This window comes from Paramormyrops kingsleyae, chromosome 5 (assembly GCF_048594095.1).
Source record: "Paramormyrops kingsleyae isolate MSU_618 chromosome 5, PKINGS_0.4, whole genome shotgun sequence".
NCBI lineage: Eukaryota > Metazoa > Chordata > Actinopteri > Osteoglossiformes > Mormyridae > Paramormyrops > Paramormyrops kingsleyae.
Window position 1 is genome coordinate 12,869,494 of NC_132801.1, and position 21,667 is coordinate 12,891,160.

General features: G+C 45.9%; 2 protein-coding genes across 10 annotated transcripts; one reads left to right on the top strand and one right to left on the bottom strand.

Moving 5' to 3' along the window:
• Nucleotides 1–4,281: 4,281 nt before the first annotated feature.
• Nucleotides 4,282–15,724, bottom strand: cygb2 (cytoglobin 2). Of its 3 annotated transcripts, none has more exons than XM_023820782.2 (4): nucleotides 15,641–15,724; nucleotides 12,743–12,931; nucleotides 7,705–7,936; nucleotides 4,282–6,883 (listed from the first exon to the last, which is right to left on the bottom strand). In XM_023820782.2, exons 2-4 carry the CDS (start codon nucleotides 12,883–12,885, stop codon nucleotides 6,719–6,721), a joined length of 540 nt encoding a protein of 179 aa, XP_023676550.1. In that variant the 5' UTR covers nucleotides 12,886–12,931; nucleotides 15,641–15,724; the 3' UTR covers nucleotides 4,282–6,718. The 3 variants fall into 3 exon arrangements, with proteins under 3 accessions (XP_023676550.1, XP_023676544.1, XP_023676538.1); XM_023820776.2 differs by lacking the exon at nucleotides 15,641–15,724 and adding an exon at nucleotides 13,008–13,185; XM_023820770.2 differs by lacking the exon at nucleotides 15,641–15,724 and having other exon boundaries at nucleotides 12,743–13,184.
• Nucleotides 15,725–17,262: 1,538 nt separating this feature from the next.
• Nucleotides 17,263–21,529, top strand: LOC111847938 (uncharacterized). 7 transcript variants are annotated; one of them, XM_023819616.2, is made up of 5 exons: nucleotides 17,263–18,265; nucleotides 19,115–19,158; nucleotides 19,285–19,379; nucleotides 20,058–20,257; nucleotides 20,412–21,529. In XM_023819616.2, the coding sequence occupies exons 1-5, from the start codon at nucleotides 18,232–18,234 to the stop codon at nucleotides 20,732–20,734; spliced, it is 696 nt and encodes a 231-aa protein (XP_023675384.1). In that variant the 5' UTR covers nucleotides 17,263–18,231; the 3' UTR covers nucleotides 20,735–21,529. The 7 variants fall into 7 exon arrangements, with proteins under 7 accessions (XP_023675384.1, XP_023675366.1, XP_023675354.1 ...); XM_023819598.2 differs by having other exon boundaries at nucleotides 19,115–19,147; nucleotides 19,232–19,379; XM_023819586.2 differs by having other exon boundaries at nucleotides 19,115–19,379.
• Nucleotides 21,530–21,667: the final 138 nt, after the last annotated feature.

The window sequence follows — 21,667 nt, forward strand, 5'->3', positions numbered from 1 at the left end:
GATGCTGAGAGATAGTCTCTGCCGTTTAATGATTTTTTTCTGTGTACCAACACATATTTAACTAATGATAATGCATTTTTGGTGCAAGGAGGTTTCATAATGACACTTTGCAAGGCCTTCAAGAACCTGGGAAAAGCTTGTTTGTCTGTTTTGGCCTTAATTCGTTGAGGCCAAATGTGATGCAGGGGTCGCGCCGACTTGCACATCTGCTTTCCAGCAGCTCGTCTCCCCATCGGTCAGCGTTATGGGCCTCTTGGGACGACCAGTAGCACGTTCAGGTCCACATTGTGTTCATAATCGGATCAAGTCTCAGGCATAGAGCATCTCCAGAATGGAAAGCAGGAAAGAATGCTATTTTTGGCAACTCAGACTTCTGCATCGTGAAAACAACATTATCTGCATGAGAAATTTATCAGACAACACTGTGAAGGCATCAAACACCATGAGAAAGCTCCTCTTCTATATAACTTTTTGCCCCTGACATTGGGATAAAACCCATCAGATCACTGGTGTCCCCCCAGGACGATTTCCATTAAGCTTTCAGTTGAAGTCTCAGATAAAATGAGAAACATGGAGGCTAGTGAAGCCAAGACTGGAGATTAACACAGATGTGGGTCCTCTGATGCTTTGAAGTAACGGGCTGTAATTCCCCCCCCTGGCTCCTCGATTCCTCGGCAGGAAATTTAATTTTGTTCCCGCAGGTCTGCCATAGGTTTTATGTTCGGGGCAGAATTGGATAATGTCTTTTTTTTTTTCAGAATTCCTCAGTCTCCCTGGATCACTAAGCTGCCCATTTTATGGGCGAGGAAGAGTTATGAAACAGGACCCTGCATGCAGAGGAATGAGGAAGGGCAAATTCCACAGATAGGAAATTACCCATCCCATGATAATGTACTGATTGATTTCATGAATAATTAGACATGAGCAATCTTACGGCTGTAGATAGCATGTACCTTTGTCTTTGGGAACAGTGTTGGACATGAAAATAGCACACAGAGAGGCAGAAGACAGGCTCCAGCTGGTGTTCCGTTTGTCTTTGTGTTGTTGGTGATGCACAAACTGGACATAGGTTTGGATATTTGGGTGTGTTTGAATTCATGAGATACCTCTAATAGGTGGTGGCTACAACACAGTGTGGATTATAAGCAGAGGTGGATAGTTCATATGGCCCTATCAAACCTGGACTCTTAATCATCCCCTATATCTAACTGGTGAATTCTCTCCTGCCCCTTCACCACCTTAGTTACTGTGTGGTGAGCGTACTGGTGCAGAATGGCTGCCATCGTGTCATCCAGGTGGGGGCTACACAGTGGTGGTGGTTGAAGTGACTCCCCACTGCTTCTGTAAAGGGCTTTGGGTGTCTTGAAAATCTATAAATATGACATTTACTAGATCCAGGGGGGTGTTCCATAAAACAGGATTTCATGGTCATCTGAGCTATGATTGTTCAATAGTTTATGTAAGGAGCATTTTAATTGGACAATCATGATTTCCAGCTTAAGTTAACCCAGCTAACTGAGAAATCCTGCATTGTGGAACACCCCCCAGAAAGTAAAAATCCTGACTAGGATTTTGCTTCAGCGAATGAGTTGAGTATAGAGTCACAGTCAATTGGTTGCTTGAAACTAAATCTTGGTCTCAATTTTTACTTTCCAGACTTGAACTATCCACTTCTGATTGCATGGTTCGACTTTATGTGGAGTAAGCGGTTTTGATAGTGTTTACAAGTTTCACACGTTACACAGGCGCCTACAGTAATTCTAACTCAGAGTCCGTTTCAGGGTTCTTTACTCCATGCATACTTCCGAAGTAATGGTGATAATAAGCGGCGAGGAGCTGCGTACTCACGGGTCGACTCTGCTGAAGAACCGCCGCCGCAGTATGATGGCCAGGGTGGTGAGCACCATGACTGTGGTACACATGGTGTAAGCTGAGGGCTGTGGGGTTCAGCACATCCGAGCCATGGGGTCCTGACGAGCGGAGAGCTACGTGAGCCCGTCGCCCGCGACTACGGACGCCTGCCCCCACCCACGGACGGATTAGCTAGGGGATTAAGCCAGATCAGAGGCGCCGCTATTGAGGGCAGCGGCAGAGCGGTGAACGTCAGCGTGTGAGTGCTTCCAGAACAGGGGCTTCTTCCTGTTACCCCACCCTCAAGATGAGAAATACAAGCTACCCCACCTTCCCCAAACACAGTCCTAAGATGGCCGCACACTCCTCCCCGACCTGTTTTCATTCATGTGGAAATGATTGCTGCTTCAAAGAGACCCAGCTGTCCCTCAAAGTCTCTCGGTTTTCCCTCTGGTGTTGGTCAGGGGTCTGCATCCCCCGCTGAGGACCAACAAGAAGGGCGCTGGGGTTGCGTAATGAGGTCTGGGTGCACAGTGAGAACAGATCAGGGGAACCCCAGGAATATATTTGAAAGAGCTCACTTTATTACTCAGACTTTATTACTCAGTGTCTTCCGTTAAATGTACTTACTGTTTGTAATTTTCCAGATGAAAACAATCAGTAACCCAATGAATCAATTTGTATCTCACAGTCCTGAGAGCAACAGTGGTGCCCTCCCCCATGAAAAAGTGGAAATATGGGGGCATTATCTGAAGGAGCCAGAATGAGCAGACATGCTTTTTGAGGCGGGGGGAGCCTCAAGCTGCTCGGGGGGAAGCGTGAGGGAACAGCACTTGGCTCTGTTGGTTCCTCTCATTGGGAGGAGGTGAATATGAATTTATTCTTCAGACAATGTTAGGCATCTCAGTGCAGCCATTCCTACGCCGCCCTGCATCACCGGCCCTGCATCAGCTCCCGACAACCGATTAAAGGACTGGAGGACATTTCTTCGATGAGCGACCTGCGAAGTTTAAGTATGAACTTCATGCCAGACATATTTTTCTGCATAAGAGGATTTGAATGATGTCTCATTATTTTTTGACTAATTTCTTTGACTGCTTAAAAACCCATCGAGGTCATTTGCATATTTATTTGCAAAATCCACTTATTTGCACATTCATTTGCGTATTTGAAGACTGGGGTTAATGGGCCAATATCCATATGGAGAAGTAGGATATTAGTGACAGAAATAGGGCTGAAATTTTGAAATACACGACATGACAGCGGCCTATGACTCCTGAGCTGCTACTCTGTTGCTGTAGTTATTTTTAACCTAATAAAACAAGGAATCCTGAGATTGTCACGGCATGGTCATGGTGCAGGATGACTGGCGCGAGGTGATTAACCAGCTCCCAGCCGACTGCGCCCATGTCCCGAGCGTATAAGCAGGTCCCCTGTTAATCTGTAAATCTGCAGAATCGCTGACTCAGAGGCAGTGGGTATGCACACATAGTCCCATGACCACAGATTCAGGGTGACCGAGAGGGACAATAAGGAAGAGAGAGACCGCCAAATGCGTGCCATCCCACGAGGCCTGACAGGTCGGCCGGGTGTGGCCTACATGCCGAGCTGGCCGGGGTGTCCGTCTCCTAGCCGTGACTCGCTGACAGCTTTGTGCCTCGCCCCAGGGACCTGAAAACAGCTTTTCCTTCTGCGAGGCTGGAATGATAAGCTGCCAGACAGGAGACATGCCGCCATTTTGTCAGCGGGCGAGACGCCGTGCAAAATGTGGGTGTGTGTGTGTGTGTGTGTGTGTGGGGGGGGGGGGGTTCGGATAGGCTGACTGCTGTAACAGCGCCACCGATACCCATGGCATCTCTTGCTTCGTCTGGCTTTAAAACACTCACCCAATAATCAGGGGAGAATTACATGCAGTAAAACAGAAGATAAATATCATTTAAACCCACATGTAAATTTGCTTAATTCCAGAGAGCTACTCTAAAATAGGGGCGCCACGGTGACAGTGGTTAGCACTGTTGCCTCACACCTCTGGGACCAGGGTTCGAGTCTCCACCATGGCTCCATGTGTGTGGAGTTCATGTTCTCCCCAGGTCGTTGTGGAGTTTCCTATGCGTACTCCAGTTTCCCCCCACAGTCCAAAAACATGCTAAGGTTGATTGGAGTAACCCAATTGCCCGTAGGTGTCTATGTGTGAGTGAATAGTGTGTGTGACTGTGCCCTGCGATGGGTTGGCATCCCACCCTGGGCTGTTCCCTGCCTTCCACCCATAGGATATAGGCTCCGGACCCCCCGCAAACCTGAATAGGGCAAGCAGTTACAGATAGCGGATGGCTACTCTGAAATATAATTAATGTAAATATTGCTGAAATATGTCTTTGATCCATACTCGTCAAAGTATGTGAAGGAAATTACAGGCCTGGACTCAGACCATCAGAGTACATGTTTATTGATAGTCATGATTATTTGTGACAGGTTTGCTAAAGGTATAAGTCTGTCTTAGATCATGAAAACATGCTATAACAGCACAAAATTGACATTGTCCTCCACCAGCAATGTACAATAATCTGTATATACCATAGATTTATATATATATATCAGAATCAGAGTATAATCTTATTATATATAGCACATATTGATAACCTGTATTTTTTGTATATTTAAAAAATATATAAAGTCCAGACTTTAAAATAACAATTCACAATGATCATCTGGGTAAAAACAAACACATCTAGAGAACATTTCCTGCCGACAGACGTTGAATGATAACAACTAGCAAGTGTGTAATTTGTGTGTAATTTGTGATACCCCAGCTTGAAGACATGTGACTGCATGGCTTCCCAGACTTTTCAGCCCATGACCTCATTTTGGGGAGTGGGGGGGGGGGGGGGGGGGAGTGTCCCTCAGTAGATTTTGCTAGTCGGGGGGGGGGAGGGGGGGACCATTGGACAATAGTTAACACTGAATATTTCTTATTTCTCATGTTTTTCACAAGTTATGAACATATTCTGGAAATCATCACGCGACCATCCCCCCCCCCCCACCCCCCACCAGTGTAAGGTTCCCCCCCACTTTAGAGACACTCATAAGAGAGCAAGATTCCCAGCGAACAGGTTATCCCAGTGTTCACGAGCGGGTGGATGGCAGGTGACGGGCGGCATTGCCGACATGCTGGTTTTCTGTCTCTTGTCCTCCGCTCCCTTTGATGTGAAGAACTCAAGCTGGCTTCCCGAAATACATGGCCGAGGGGAGGATGCTTTCTATCTGTAAACGGCAGCGTGGGTGTCTCTGTCGACAGGTGAGCGGGGCACAGGACCAGAAGCATCACGTGACAGGACTTTGAAGAAAGAACAGTACATCGCCATTTTGTGAATATTAACTGCCCACCGCAATAAACAACTTGTTGAAACAGTCAGAAAAAGCTGGAGTATAAACATCGCTTTGCTATAAAAGTTATATAAAGAGGATATTGGAAAAAAATAGGAGGGGCCATAGAATGGGGGCGGAGTCCACTTGATGCTTGGCCAATGACAGCTGGGGACTGATTTTGTAAACAACAGTCGTAGTTGAAAGAGTGACCCGACTCCTCCCCGGAACTGCGAAGCAGGTTAACTTCACCGTGTCTGTACGGCAATCGTGTGCAATGTTCGCACCGGTGCCGATAAAAATAAAGCGGAATAAAAAATTAATTGCTGTCCTTGAGCTTCAGGGCATTTATTTATTACTTTGTGGAGGTGGAAGAGATGCACAAATTACGTTTGAAATCCCCCTGCTCCCTCACCCCTCCCCGTAATATCGGAGCAGAACGGGGAGACACAAACAAATGGCGAAGCATCTGTATCTCATGCACGGCCAGCTGGTGGACGGATGCTGGTGGACGGACGGACTCATGAAGTCCTCGTTAGTACTAAACGACAATACAGAGGAGAGCAGGGATGTGAGGAACGGCCACGTGGGAGCGGCTCCTGATAGGTTGAGAGCGTCCTGCTCGCGGTATCAAAGGAATAGGCTCGGGGTCAGCAGAGACTGGCTCTATTTGGCCTCTGCAGCCTGTTTGGGGAAACCACAGCAAGAACAAACTTGAATTATTCTCTTAGTTCTGTTTCAAAAGATGTAATTTCTTTTTTCACCACCACATGTTATGAAACAAACGGAGTTAAACTAGTGCCTTCTAAAGACACCGGAATGTGTTTACTTATGAAAGGACAAACGAATGCATATGCGTGGAGAAGGTCTGATATGTTTCTAGTGACCTTCAGCTGATGGATGCTTTGCTGCATGTGTCGTCTACGTGGACCGAGCTGTGCACATGCTTAAGTGTGTCCTTACTCCTCATTGATGCAGTGAAGTGGTGCATCGTCGCGGCAACGCGCCATATTGTATTATCCCAACATGCCATTTTTCTGGGTGTGTGTATGTGTGCATATATTTCTGGAGCGCGAAAGGAAATCACAAGCGCGTGCAGACTGACGGAGCAGGAGAGGCATGAGGGGGGGAGGGAATCCACACCCCCCGGAGTATAGAATCGAGGGTCCAGGTGGATACCAGTAAATCTCTAAGGAGGGCAATCCTATTAACACACTCACAGATCTGAGACGACACGGACGACAACTTGGCAGTTACATTTACAAGTGAAGGTGCCTCGGCGCAGAGCAGGAAAAGGCCCTCGAAAGCGGTTGGCATTTTTTTTATATACTATTTCCAGACAATCTCCAGACTCTCCTCTCTGCTTGGCTAAGCCCTACACATTCCCACCCAGTCCGGCCCCTTTGCGGACGGGCACCAGAAAGACGCCCGCAGGCTTTAAAACAAATCAGTAGTGTTGGTCAAGGACGGCCACATGGGGGTGCAGCAGGACCCGGTTCCCCAGTCACACGGCAGAGCTGGAAAGCTGCACCCAGCCGGCTTCGGTGTAGGCCCCGGTCACATGCCAGTACACAAGGCCCATCAGCTTGGTCCAGGCCCTCTGCACATCCGGGGTGAAGGATTCGGGACAGTCCTCAGACAGAATCTCCAGAATCACACCGCTGAGGATCTGCCCAGGAGGAAGGATTGGCAGAGGTTGGTAAGTACTCATACTTTAAGTGTGGTGTGTTTTTGTCCAATCAACCCCCAGCTGATTATTCATGTAGTAGCATGTCTGAAGGAAAGGAGTTAACTGACAGAAACATGAGGGGGACGTACAAAAGCGACAGACAAAACTCCCCGAAGTCAGGAGGGGGTGGCGCTAGGTAACTTTACACTGATGGCATTATAGCACGAAAGAATTTAATGACAAAGGAGGTTTATCACTTAAATGAAATATCTCCCCACTGATTAACCTTTAGAGATTGTTAGTGCTCTGGTTTCTTTAAAATAGTCAATCTGAAGATAAAACGCACTGGAATCCTGTCCAGGGGACTCCTTACGCCATGTGGCGTCTGGGGTGGGCTCCAGGCCCCCCCGAAATCATGACCAGGAAAAGCAGATGGATGGATGGATGGATGAAAATAAAGTGTTTAAATTTCACTTACATTTTTGTACATATTTTGAGGGAGGAATGCATATATATATAGGCCCCAGAGGGGATTAAAAAAGGGGGCTGGTTGACCAAATTATGATAGTTGACCAGCTTGAGGTATGTTTTCGCAGGATGGTTTGATGGTTCAGCTGGTCATACCAGCTTACGATGGTCATTCTTGCTGGCTTAGCTGGTCATGCCATGAAAGAGCAGCAAGAGCTGGGATATGACCATCTTAGACCAGCTAAAACCAGCTACCAGCGTAAGCTGGTTTTCTGCAGGTTTTCCAGCAGGGACCATTCTGCTCTCGGCGGCGAACTTCTCACATGAACATGGTCGCCCACACACCCCCTCACCTTGAAGTACATGGGCTCCACCTTGTGTTTTATTGCGTGTGCCTTGCCCACCAGGTTGAGGATGGAGGCCACCTTGTCTGGATCGTGGACGTTCTCGACCACGGTGTTGAGGGCATTCATGACGCGCTGGGCGTGCTTCCGGAGTTGAGTGCTCCGCTCCATCTCCTCCATGTCTTCCATGTCCTGGAACTGGCTGAAGTACTGCTTGGCCGAGGGGAAGTTCACAAAAAACCTGCCAGAAAGAGAAGCCCGGGAAGATTAGCTTCTCCCGCCTGGTTTGGATTAATGGCCGGCTTCAAGAAGACCAGAGCGTCCGTAAAGCTCAGCACGTCTGCAAGCATCTCTTCCCGATCGTCAAAGTCAGTGCTCTTTATGGACAAAAAAAAAAAACGTTAAAGAAACACCGAATGTCTGCATATTTATCAAAAAGTCGGTTCAGTTTTTTGTGGAAGCATATTTGATAGAAATAACACAGATTTTAATCTTTTCCATTTTTTTTCCAGTTTCTGCCTGGTACAAGACATCTACTGCAGGCTTCCCTGCACACTGCTGTCATTTCACTAATTTATTCAGTGTCTAAACATGATTAGCTGCTGCTTCTAAAAAATGTCCCTAAACACCAGCTTCACTCCATACTTTGAAAAGCTCTTTGATTTCGAAAAGCTTCCACAGCTCTTCGTTCTCAGTGGAAATTTACTACCTGTCCAACAGCAGAGCCCTCACCAACAGACTGATTCCACATCAAACACAATCACATGCAACTAATTCGTTCTATGCAGCTAAATTAATTTGAGTGTACACAGTGAAGTGTACAGTTCTTTGTCTTTGTGTTCTTGGTTAAAGCCAACAAGCCTTTTGTGTTTTGACCACAACTCCGAGTAACAGCATGTGCGATAGAGATGCAGAATCCTGCTCTGTACTCACCCTGTGCTGCGCCCCCCCCCCCCCCCCACGTTTCAGGCAGTGTGCACGTGTGCTCGCCGTATGCAAAGCGACGTGGTGCCGATGGGAGCCAAATCACTCAGCTGGCTTGTGGGTAATCGGAAATGTACCGAGTGACAGCGTCCGGAAGACCGCATGCCGGTGCTGGTTCATCTCCACCCTGCTGCTGAATAGGGGCCATTTCAGGCCTCGGAAAGGTTCACGTATGACTGTACCTGTCGCTGGCGCTTCTCTCTCTCACTGCCAACACTGTCTGCTTTCTCATTGTGTTAGTGAACTTACTGAACCACCAATGGCTGCTGAAACAGCGCAGCCAGGATGGTCCTCACCCTCCTTAACAGTCTTGCTTGTGAAGACGACCTCACTTCTACATCTGGAATTCATCTCTTGATAAGCATTCCTGGCCCCCATTCCAATTGCAGCAGCCTCCCCATTCCGGTGCATTGGACCCCCCCCCCCCATAATCTGTGTTACTGCTGACCCAGTTTCATCTCAGCACTCCCCTGCACAATCATGGCTGACTGCAGATGTTATTTATTCATTCAGTCGGCCCTCGGCTAGAGCTGCGAGATGGACGACCCAGCAGGGCCCTCAATGGCCTGAGCTTCCAGACGTTCAGCTCCGCCCTCCTCCACATCGGTCACAGAGGAGCCAAACACGCATGTGGAGTTCCTCGTCCCAAAACATACATTTCTGCAACGTTTCCAAACCATGGCACCTTGTGACACATACAAATGTATTACAACGTTCAGGTATCCTGCCATTTTATTCCAAAGCGAAATCGCTCTCTGCTTTCCGTCATAACTAGGAAAACCCATACCTTGTCATATCATTAAGAGCCGGGGGCATTTACTGCCCCCCCCAATCTAACTTTCTTCGTCCCCTGAATCTTGTTCAGCATCAGATGATAAAGCAGGAAATGCGCCTCTGTCAAAATGACATGGCCTGTCCATGCATATAAATGACTTCATTAGCACAAAGTAATCGGAGGCTCGTTAACCTGCTCTGCTTAATTACGGTGTGGATGATGTACGTATGGGTCGGAACTGGCCCATGCTCTCTTGTGGCTGGTCGATAATGACCTCTGGCTGCTCCCCTCTCATGGGTGGCCATTGAGGCAAGCTGTGCGTGGAGATGTTTTATAAATAGTAACCCCCCCCCCACTCTTTTGAGTGTGAGGCCCTATTAAATGGTGGTGATGTATCTGCACGTGTCTCTTTTATGGTGCCTCCTTGGAGGAAGACCCAGTTCGGCTTAATACTCTGACCCACTCTAAGTCACCGTCGGCGTGAACAGCAGAGGGGCTCAGAGCCGGTCCGATCGACCAGCAGCGATGCCAGCCTTGCCCATTAATCCAGGCCGGCAGTTTATGATATCCGTCTTAAACATTTCCTCCATTTCACCCTAAGATAAACATGCTTGATGGATGCAGACATTCTTGGAGGCAGACCCATGCAATTCCCCAGGGGTGGGTGTACAGGGGCCTTGTGGAGAGGGCCTTCATCAGCTGACTCGGATCCCAAGGTGGTAGGCAACAGGTCTCCCTTATATAATGCAGATGCGTTCCCTGTCACGTGGGGGGGGGGGGGGTGCTTTAAGCCTCCCCCGCCAGAGAGGTGCGAGGTGGAGTGAAGCCCTCTGGACGAGTCCCAGTTAGAGCCCCCCCAAGCTACCCAGGTCTGGGCTCTCCAGGCGATGCTATGCAACTCACAGATTTTAGAAATACATCACTGCTATTTACAGTCCATGGAAAACGGATTCAAACTGCCTTTTATACACTGGGCCTGGTGGCTCAGTGTGATATGGTAGGACTTACTTGAGCGGGTCCATCCCTCACAGCGTGCAGCTTCAGTTTATACGAGGTGTTTTTCTCTCTTTTTTTAAAAAAAAGTTTCACATGAAGTAAGCAAAGGCTTTGTTCATGGCACTCCTTTTTTAAGAATGGCCCTTATTTTTCACCAGCTGCATGAGTCACGTTCTCTCCACGCATTCGGAGCTCTTTGTTACGCCTGAAACCTGGGCGTGAACAGGTTGAAGACAGATATTACGTGTAATACTAGACTTAAAAATGCAACCCAATATATAGATAAAGAATCATATGCCCAGCCCAGTTGTCATGTCTTGCCTCTCTGGCCCTCCCATTATCTCCCTAGTGTGGCTCTAATAAGCCAATGCCTTTTGCTTGTTTTGTCTTACCTCTCGTTTCAGCCCTCATGTGGATCACTCCGGCTGCCTCTCATTTGCTCCCTTGTCAGTCCTGCATAAAAGTGCTTCCCAGTGCTGTGCTCCCCAGTCCGGTCATTAATGTCATCCCCTGCCTGTGCTCCTGTTCTTTCCCCAAACTAATCTTCCCATTTGTCCCCTCAAAGTCTGCTTTGTTTTTGTCCTGCCCCTTGTACTTTGAATGAAACCCCTTTTTGTCCACCGTGATGCTTGCCCATGACTTCTTTGCTTTCTGAATGTGACAACAGTAGTCTGATCATACACTAGCCCTAGATAGCAATTATACTCCATCAGCCTCTTGGGAATCAGAAGACCTACAGCTGCAACATAGCTTATAAGGTCCCCAGCCAGCCGGCCAAGCAGTCAGGTCTGGTAGCACAAATTTTGATGTGACAGCTTCACTCTGCCTCTTTAGGGTCTGAGACTCCCACACAAGACAAGTCAAGCAATTATTATTGGTTACCTGAATAGTCAGGGGTATCTGTGAAATTCGGACGTATGACCGGAATAGACCATGTTACGGACACTATCATTATTGCTGTATTCCTGCAGCGTGACACACATTCAAGAACATTTCACAGATCTCATCTTCAGCCCTAAAACTCAAAGTCAGTGCACAAACTGACACCTTCAGCTGGTATATCAGTTTTGCTGGCCATGTGGTCTGTATAAAACCTCAAATATACTGCTGCCTCCTCTTACATAAAACCATTACCATTTTCATCAGTTTCTGTACAAAATATCGCTTAACAACACTTATGACACATAATTGCACTAATGATAATTCCTTTTTCATAACAACCATAACAACAATTTCTAGGTGTACTGATTTAATCCGCGTTATATAATTTCTGCCAATTTTAAATGCAAAATAAATCCACTAATCTCGCCTCAGGCTCGGGAGAACGAAGAAGTCAGAAAGAGGGTTTTACGTCAACAAACGCTGCATGCCTTTCCTCTCTGCTTTTATCTCCCCGGTTTGGGAATAAATAGTCACTCGGTATTAGCGGCAAAGGCACTTTATTCCAGCCCGCTAATTGCCGCGAGAAGTGCCGCTGCTTTTCTTCCTCCCAAAAGACGCGAGTGTGTAACAGGCTGTAGATACTGTATGCCACTTGGTCTCCCCATTTCCATCTTCTAAGGCACTTCAAGGCTGCACTGTACGATCCGCCCCCTGCAGCTGGCGGGGGTGACAGTGCCATCCACCTCTGGCTGCATTTACAACATATAAAAGACGCGACCAGACACACCAGCTGCCGTCTCAAAATGTGCGAAACACGGCGCCGCGTAGAAGCTCACATGCATCTTTTTGGTTCCAGTCTCTTACCTCTGCACTTTGCACATGAACTTAGTTTCCACAGGGTGTCACAGCACACTTCACCCTCTTGGGAAAGGTCGTCTAACTATAAGAAGAATATCCCTGTTTGCTGAGCTTTAAAGATAATCTGAATATGTTAGGATGTGTACAGAGACCAACCGCCCTGCTCAACTGAAAGGTCACCTGCGCGGTTCAGAGGCTCGTGGTTTTTTTTTTTTGCGATTTAGCGATGCTGATTTCTGCGATCTGGATTTACTGAAAACATCACAAACAACGCCTAAGGTACCAGAGTTAAGCAGACATGTAAAGCGAGTGAAGAATAAAAATTTCGTGCATATTTCGCTGCCACGCTTGCCATCTACAGCCGGCTCGCAAGCACGGCTCATTTTCGCCTTTTCGTGTTCGCCTCCTCCGACATCCACACAATAAATTAAAGCACAAACGGCAGCGTTTGTATCAGCGCGGAAACCCGTGCATGCTGGCATAAGGTAGTGATCAGACTCCCCTGTGGAAAGACACAAGCAAAGGACATTTAAAAATAAGCGTAAAAAGTACCTGATGAGGATAGCGACTCCCACATCCTCACAGTTCTCGTAGACGCGTCCCCATGTGTCCTGGATCATGCCCGTCTCCGCCTCAGACAGCTGGTCGGCACGCTCCCTCTGCTCCATAGCCCCGTCTCCTCGCACCTCCTCCATCCAAGACCGAGCTTGCCAGCGGCGGCGGCAGCAGCAGCAACAGCGGCTGTGAGGAGAATTAAGAAAGCAGAACCCACGTGGGACGGAGGTGACAGCTGATCAGGAGGGTGAGCCACACTCACCCCTAGGCACCCTTCTCCTCCGACTCTGTCCTCTGTCTGTCCTTTATTCCACTCTTGGGCTCAGAATGAGCTCTTCTTCTCTGAACTTGTGTCTTATGGTTTTGAGGACCTGACAGAGATAGCAGTGAGTATTCCTGTATAACAAACCAACCCACTCCTTACTCCTCTCCCTCTCTCTCTCTCTCTCTCTCTCTCTCTCTCTCTCTCTCTCTCTCTCTCAGATATACACATAGCAGCAGGCATCAGGGCTGCTCTCAGTAGGATTCAGGCAGATCTACAGGCTGGGGGGTGGGGGGGGGGGATATCAGTGGGTTAAAAACTTAATGCTTTGTTTAACAGTTTAAAATGTAGTTTTTGACATTGCGATATTTTTTAAAAGAATACAAAAAGTACTAATTAATCGATAAGCATTTATAACACCAAGGAAAACATACAAAAGTAACTGAAAACTGATAAAAAATGAAAATTCATGCCCCCTTTTCTTTCCATGGTAGTGCCAGTCAAGGTTACTTCCAAAAATATTATAACTTAAATTTCTTGTGCTGTTATAAATCTCTGGAGATTTTCTTTGGAAGTGCGAACAGCTTCCATTCATAAAGCCTTTCTCATAGGCAAACAAATGCTGTTCCAATGTTTACAGTTCCTTGTAAAAAGGAAAAAGCCAGCAGGCCGATGTTAAACAGCTCTGATCACGTCAAGCTCCCAGCTGCTCTCTGCAAACTTGTTTAGTGTGTTTGACGGCATGACTTATGTCAGCTGAGCTAAAGGTGAATGCAGTGCTGTCTATAGCCTTACTACATGTGCGTCTGTCATAATTTTCCAGAAACTGGTGATGGATACCTGGTGACATTTCAATGCAGAAGCTGTGGAATTACTTTAGAAACAACTTGAAGTCTGATTTCTCAATTCCTGTATCACTGAGAATGGAACCTTTGACTTGACCACCCAGCGTGGTCAGATCGCCTTAGAGTTTTGGGTTGTGCTTACACATTCCTCATCTTATTTACTTTGGAAAAAGATAGCTATAAAGAGATATGTGCTGTATCAAATGACCACCGGTGGTTTATGTTTGTAGTATTTCTTGCAATCTAATCACGTAATGAGTCCTTTCATGTTGCATGCAGGATTCATGCTTACACTCTTTAGCTTCACTTTTAAATAGAAATGGGTTCCAGCTTTTAAAGACAGAGAAACAGACAAAAATAGTAAATAATTCAAACTCGCAAATGGAAACGAAAAAAACATTCAGAAGTGTTTCCGTTCGATCCTCCTGGTGCAATCAGGGGCCTGCTGTTTTAACCAGGATTTGCATATTGATTTGCAATTACATGAAACTCCATGCTGCAATTTTGATGGTCAGCAGATTCCTCCGCAGAGCATTTGTAGGGGGATGAAACTGATGCGATAGAATACGGACGGCAGCAGCAGATAATGAAGCTAAAGAATGTGAACACTGGTGGCGCAAGAGGGGACGAAGGTTCATGCAAAAAACTGCAGCCTGACACTGGAATTTCTGTTCAAACTGTGAATATATTCCAATACGGAGACAGCCGCTCACAGAATGAGATCTGAAAGGTGATAAGCTGCTGTCTGGATAGAGGAAGGGAGCCCACATTGATTATGCAGAAGAGGCGTTTGAAAGGCTTGCTATTCAAATGAAAGTGTCACTGGAAACAAAAAACCATGACAGATTTCTGCACGAAGCCAAGCACTGCGCTCTTCAGCACTCCACAGACGATGGCAGGGCGACCACACCCTGATGACTGTGAAAGGCAGATGTTGCTCTGGTGACCTGGTCCCGCGTGGGCCTGTAAAGGGGATTGTTTCTCCACTTGGTTTCCTGCGATCTCTCTGCGATTGGAGCATCCATGCTTTTTCGGATAGCAATTTAAGAGATCAGTGCTGTTTGGTTCATTCATAGTTTGTGTTGCCAATGATGCTTGAATATTTGATGCTGATATCGTTCCTGATAAAGCAGCTAGATGTTCTATTGGGATTTATTGGGACAGATGGTTATGTTTGTAGTATTTCTTGCAATCTAATCACGTAATGAGTCCTCCGCCAATTCCTGGCTCTTAAAATAACTATGGATTTATTCATACGTTGTCCCTTTTGTCTATTTTGTTCGATGACTTAATACAAAAACTGCGATCTCATTTTGGGACTTCTGTTCACATTCAAGGATTATTATTAACATTCTTGACAGAATCTAATTTACAAAAAGTTAATATTTTGTGCCAGACTACCGTATCAAGTTGGAAAGCAACCATGTGCAGAGAAAGCCTTTTGTTTTGTTGCTGAGGAGCACAACTATGGATGGATCACCAGCCATAACTAGAGGAAAAAGCCTTGCTGGCTTCCCTTGTGGGTTCACAGGTGTAAAAATAAACTTTTGTTCTTGGCATGTTCAAAGGAAAGAAGCAGGCCTCTCGACGTTCCTCTTTGGGGCACACCAGAGGGGTGGGTTTGCCCTTGATGACGCCAACGAGCAGGCTGCCGATTCCATCCCCTGTCCTCCCACCATGCCGACACACTTTGTTGCAAACATACATTTCATGGCATGTACAAGAGAAGAAAAACATCCTGTTTGCAAAACAGTAATGAATGCCTTCCATGACAAACTGCAGACCTACCTGTAAGTGCTGCTTAAAGCTTTTCACGTTGGTCTTGCACAATGCACATGTAAACGTGGCAGGCGCTTGCTATCTAGCTGCTGGAGTTGTTTTCCTCTGTTGGTGTTTCTCATTCCTTCTTTCTTTGTGCATTCGCTCGCACATGGCAAGCGCCACCTGGTGGACGGACGGGTGGCCAGCGGGGCTGTGTCTGGGTGTTGAGCCACTGGCTGCCTGTCGTACCACCAGGTCGTACACCTCAGTGCACCGGCTCATTAGGAGATTTAGTCTACTGCAAACGATTAGAACCCTGCTCTTCGAATCTGGACCTCCATTCCAAATCCAGGCCTTGTTTTCAGTTCTCCCATGTAGTTATCTTAATAATTATTGATTCACGCCTGGCTCACAGGTACAGGAAGGCTGGAAAGTCTGCAGTGCGTGGACCTTTGAATGGCCCTGGATTAAAAGAATGGGGCAGAGACCTTGTTTACAGGGCTGAAGAAAGAGCAAAGTGTGTTTGTACTATAGCCTAAATATAGTGTTAACAGTCTGAATAGGTTATTTAATCCATTTTCCTAATGTCAGTCCATTTTCACATCTCAGCATCAACTACTTGAGACAACTGACCTTATTTATAGTCGAAAAGTTGCATATTCGCTGTTTATAGCCAAGTAGTGCACTTACGGCCCGTTACACAAGGCGCTGACATGACAACAGAAGACCACGGTCTGACTTTGCATAAAAGAGGAGTGAAACTACCCAATGCAAAGCTTCCCAATGATTTCCCATATAAGTGTGTTACGTTTCCAGTCCCTCTCTCTTATTTTCCGTCTTCCCAAACACCTTCCTACACTAGTTCATAAGCTGACCAAGAAAAAAAAAAACATTTACCGTGGATCGCCACTAACTGTTTGTGTGAAAATGACACTGCTCTATAGTTTAAAAAAAAAATACACAGCGTGTTTACATATTTATTCTGGGACAACAAAAACAGGCCAGTCTTACAGAAAACCTTCCAGCAGTTCTACAGTAAAAGCTCAGTCATCTGCAAATTACGGATCACATCACACATCAGTAAAGCTTTCTCCTTATTAGAGTGATATGAATCTCTCTGCTTAACAGGAAGAATATCACTTACTATTTACTAGTATCTTTGTCTCATCTCCAGTATTATTTACACCGTACGCATTATGTTCATTTCTATGCAATCCATTATACTGTGTATACAATACTGTTTATCATGATCATTATCTTGCAGTAATACTACAACTCTCAACCGCTGCCTTTTGCAAGTGCAATAATTTATCTTATGTGCAATAATTCACTAGCAATATTATTCTAGTATGTTTTACAGTGTATTTCTTCATTGCTATATGCTATTTTAAAAAAAATCTTTCTTTTAGCTTGTATACTTTTTCTCAAATGTACTACAGTACCCAAATGTCATCTCATTGTACTCGTATAGTGACAACAAAGATATCTTGTATCTTTTATTTTGTACATTGTATCTTTTGCAGCCCAGAAGCAGTGACAGGCCTATATGTGATGGCAGGTACAAATTTGATTGGGGGGGGGGGGGGGAGGAGGGTGAGATACTTCTCATGCATTAAGAAGAGATGGTGTGGAGTATGGGGTGAAGAGGACTGCTATGAACATATGATGCATCTGCTTGGGAAGTCAATAATTCTGAAAGCGGGTGGCAAATTAGGACACAAAGCAGGGTGATATTAAAAGCCTCCATAGCCTCCCTCCTTCTGCTGCCAAGTAGTGGGTGGATTGTTTTTCTAGTTTTTCAATAATTAGCACTTTAATCATGTTTGGTTGTGGTAGCAGTATAGTGTAGGTCAATAAACATGGGAGCTGATTAGTCTGTGACTCCAGGTCACCCTGGCGAATTGAAATGTCCCAACTGGAAAAACACTCAGCTGCCCAAAATCCCAGTTTCGTTCTTTAATCCAGCATGTATCACATCAGGCAGTCTGCTGAGTGATTGATCTGTTCATCTTAACAAATTTGGGAGAAAAATGCTTTTGTTGTTAAAGCTTCCTCTGGATTTGTGATGGATAGTGGAAAAATCACAGCCGGGCAAGGCCTAGGATAGATCATCAATGACCAAAGAGAAATGAACTGTTGGATTCTCAAAAAACCCAGTGCCATTTTTCTGCATATTATATTTTGTTTTGAGTGCTGTGCATGTGTGTTGAGAGCCATACATGTGCTTACCAAACAGAAATCTTTACATGTGATCAAATACCTAAAATACCCTAATATAATATGCAAACATTTGTTTGGTATTCAGTACTAAGGACTGAAAATTCAGATCTTACTCAAATCTTAACATAATGATAATGCATTTATGTATTCTCTTCAAATGCACAAATCTTCAGCAAGAACATACCTACGACGAAAATATAGCGTCTATTTAAACAAATATGGACGTATGCTGCCCTCTTGTGGGAATTCTGTGAAGCGACGACGCATTGTAGCCCCAGTTTTACCAGATTTCCTGAGAAGTTGAGTTACACGTCAGAATGTAACCTGTACTGGTGAGCGGACGTGTACTGTGACCTCACCAGTTCCTGCGTATCAGCTGACCCCGGATACAAGGAGACATGGAACGTGTAGCCGATATGCCTAACAACGGCGGTAAGACCCCTTCTATAAATACTTACGTCTGACACGGATATTATTTTCGTTACAATTTATTATACATATTATACACATTATTTCGATATGTCGTTTTGTGCAGTGGAGTTGTCGCGCCCGGCATATGTACGCCACTACAATGCGGACTTGTTTTTTTCTGCGTAATCACGCCGTAGGGTAGACGTTGATTGCGTTCTTGCGTTAAGCATGCCGAACCGTTATTTCATGCGGCGATCGGAGCGTCGAAAACGTCCGAAAACACGAGAGCGCTTTTAAGGCTGGATCGTGTGCACGATGCATAATTTTGGACTTCATCCGCAGTCCCTAGTAGCAAACGTGTACTGCCCCGATACAAGAATTAATGAAAAGCGGACAGACCAGTGTACACAAGGGATGCCAATCTCTTTTATTTAGCAGCACGAGTATTAGTTTTAAGGTTAAAGGACATCGGCGGGCAGTTTAAAAATTAGTGTTATAATTTATCTCTATTTTGTGATCATAAAAATAATTCTGTGAAATGGAAATGAAAACGTATTTTTTTAAAAAGTTTTCGTTTTTAAGTTATGATCTTTACCGTTTTTACTCTCATATACTTTTTACATCAGCCGCCCTATAATTATGGGAATTAGAAGCTAAATTGCAAAACTATTTAATGCGTAAAACTTAAGAAGTTGTGGAACTTCTCTGCATGCTGTCCTTATGTCGTTTCTTTGTTTTCACTGCTGTTTACTACAGTGTTCCGGCACCTTGCATTGTCACAGCGACAATAAGTTTATTCCCAGTGCTCCCTACACGTCCGTTGGTGTATGCAGGACCTTCCTCTGCTCATTTTCCTTCACCGTTCCATAGGGTTCTCCATGGCTGGCATTTCCCCCACTCCACGTAAGAGGCAGGTGCGGTTCTCTGCCCGGCATGACATCCTTCTGCTGCGTGAAGTCATTGCTCAGAACCCTTTCTCCTCCAAAGAGCCCGGCAGGATTTGGGCCAAAGTGGGTGAAATAATCACGGCTGCCCTGCAGGACGAGAGCTTTGAGGTGGATGCCAGGCGCTGCCGTGAGAGGACCGCCCTTCTGCTGGATTACTATAAGAAGCAGGACTTCAGCAGCTTGCGCAGGTCTGGTTGGACTTCTTGCAACTGTGTTGCACCCATCTTCTCTTTCTCCATGGCTGGATAGCACCACTATAGTACACATATTATGAGGACTTTGCATAGCTGTCTGCAGAGGGAATGAGAATAGCTAATTCTTAGCAAATTTGACTGTGTCTGACAGATGTAACCAGCCTAAACATGTAAATATGATCTGTTGCTTACCCAGCTGGGGTGGCACGGCAACACGGCGGTTAGCCTCTAGGCCTGGGGTCTGTGTCTCTGCCATGGCTCCATGTGTGTGGCCTTTGCATGTTCACCTGTGTAGGGTACTCTGCCCCCCCATGTCCAAAAACATGCCAGATTTGGTGTGTGTGTATCTGTATGTGTGTGCACATGCCCTGTGATGGGTTGGCACTCCATTCCGGGTTATTTCCTGCCTTATGCCTATAGCTTCCTGGGTAGGCCCACAACCCTCCATACAACAAGCAGGTATAGAAGATATCTGGATACTTACCCAGCACTTCAAAAGAGATTCAACATATGTAAATGGACTTCGGTATTATTATGTTTTATTAATTGTAGTAATGAATGTATAAATATAGTTATATTCAATCCAATCATACACACATAAAGAGAGATATAGGAAAGTAAAATTATATTTACCTGTCAAACATATCAATCAAAGAGTCTATGTATATCCAGGTTTGGGACAGAAAGACTTTATGCCCAGAAGGAGGATCTCTTACATGAAGTCCTGGAGCTGGAGGCAGAGAAGGGCCTCATGGGAAGTGGCGAGAGTAAGTACCAGGATGAAGAGCTTCGGAAAAGAGCGATAGAGGAGCTGCCGCTGCCGGAGCAGGACAAACCCAACGTGATGCCCAACCAGACAGCTCCTCCTACAGGTGAGGAGGAGTAGTGTGCTTTTTTTTTTATCGGCTCATACATGACTGCCATATGATTGGCTCTCAAATCGGGTATATGATTTCAATTCAGACACAGCAAGGTGCTAGGCTCAGTTGCAAACGGTGAAGCCTTTTTGTGCATTCCTGACCCCAGCAGCCCCTACCCCAGAGCCAGAGGAGCAGGAGGAGCTACCTGACCTGGCAGCACCTACAGCCAAGCGGCCGTGTCAGTGCTGCTGCCAGACCTACTCCGAGATCCTCAGCTTCCTGGAGAAACGGTCGGAGGCGGAGCACCGTCTGCGCGAGGAGGAGATGGCCCTGCGACGCGAGGAGCTGGAGATCCAGCGGAGCAAGATCGCGCTGGAGAGGGAGAGACTGGGCGCCGAGAGGAAGGAGCGCGAGCGCCGCTTCGAGCTGGAGAGCCAGGAGAGGCAGGTCATCCTGGATCTGCTCAAAGAGAAAGTGCTGAAAGGCTGAGGCCTTGATGAGATACGGCTGGACTGTAGTGAAATTGCAGGAAAGGATAAAAACATTTCTGCCTTTTAAAATGAGACATAAATCCTTTGGGTCAAGCTTTGCAAAGTAGAGCTGGTTTGGTTTTAGAATCATACATGGCAGCTGATTCTTCGGTTAGAAGGAAGCGTTTATTTGTAGAAGGCCCCTGTGAAATGAACCGGAGGACCCCCACTGTTATGCTTGTTTGTTGTATCGGAGCATTTTTGGCTCAGCTAAGTGCCACGGCCCTCATGACTGGGCTGAAATGGATGCAAGAAAGAAATATAAGTATGGATTAAGCAGGTGGAATCCAAGGCGAAACATTTATCTAGTAGTTTTCCACGTTTAACACTGCATTACTGCTCAAGGGCTAAAGCACTGGTCAAATAAAGGTTTGTGCGGGTGAAGCAAAAGGTGAACTTATCACCCAGTCACTCACTAAATATGATGATGTGTCATTTCACCTCTCTTGCCCGTAGGTGTAATCAATGAATTGGCCGCATACAATGAATTATGTGTACCTTTACAGCTATATGTAAGAATTTTTATTTTTGTTTGAATGCTGCTGCTTTGCCATGAGAGGGCCCAGTGATTTATAGATATGCACATGTAAATAATAATTTGTTGCTGATACTGTAAAAATCATTTGTATAGTTCTAGATTATGCCTTCAGCATAAACGTGTATTTTAGTCAATTTTTGAAATGTATTTTATACTGGCATTCTATTTTGTTTGTGCTAAATTAAAAAGCGAATTAAAAAATGTGGGTGATTTTCATATATTTTCTGGTAAACACGGTGGACTCGCCAGAACACCCATCAAAATACCAAACGAAAACCACTTACTGCTTACAAATCGTGACCTTTTTGTTTCTGCACTTACGACACCTGAGTGGCTGCAGTACGCGTTGGGGCT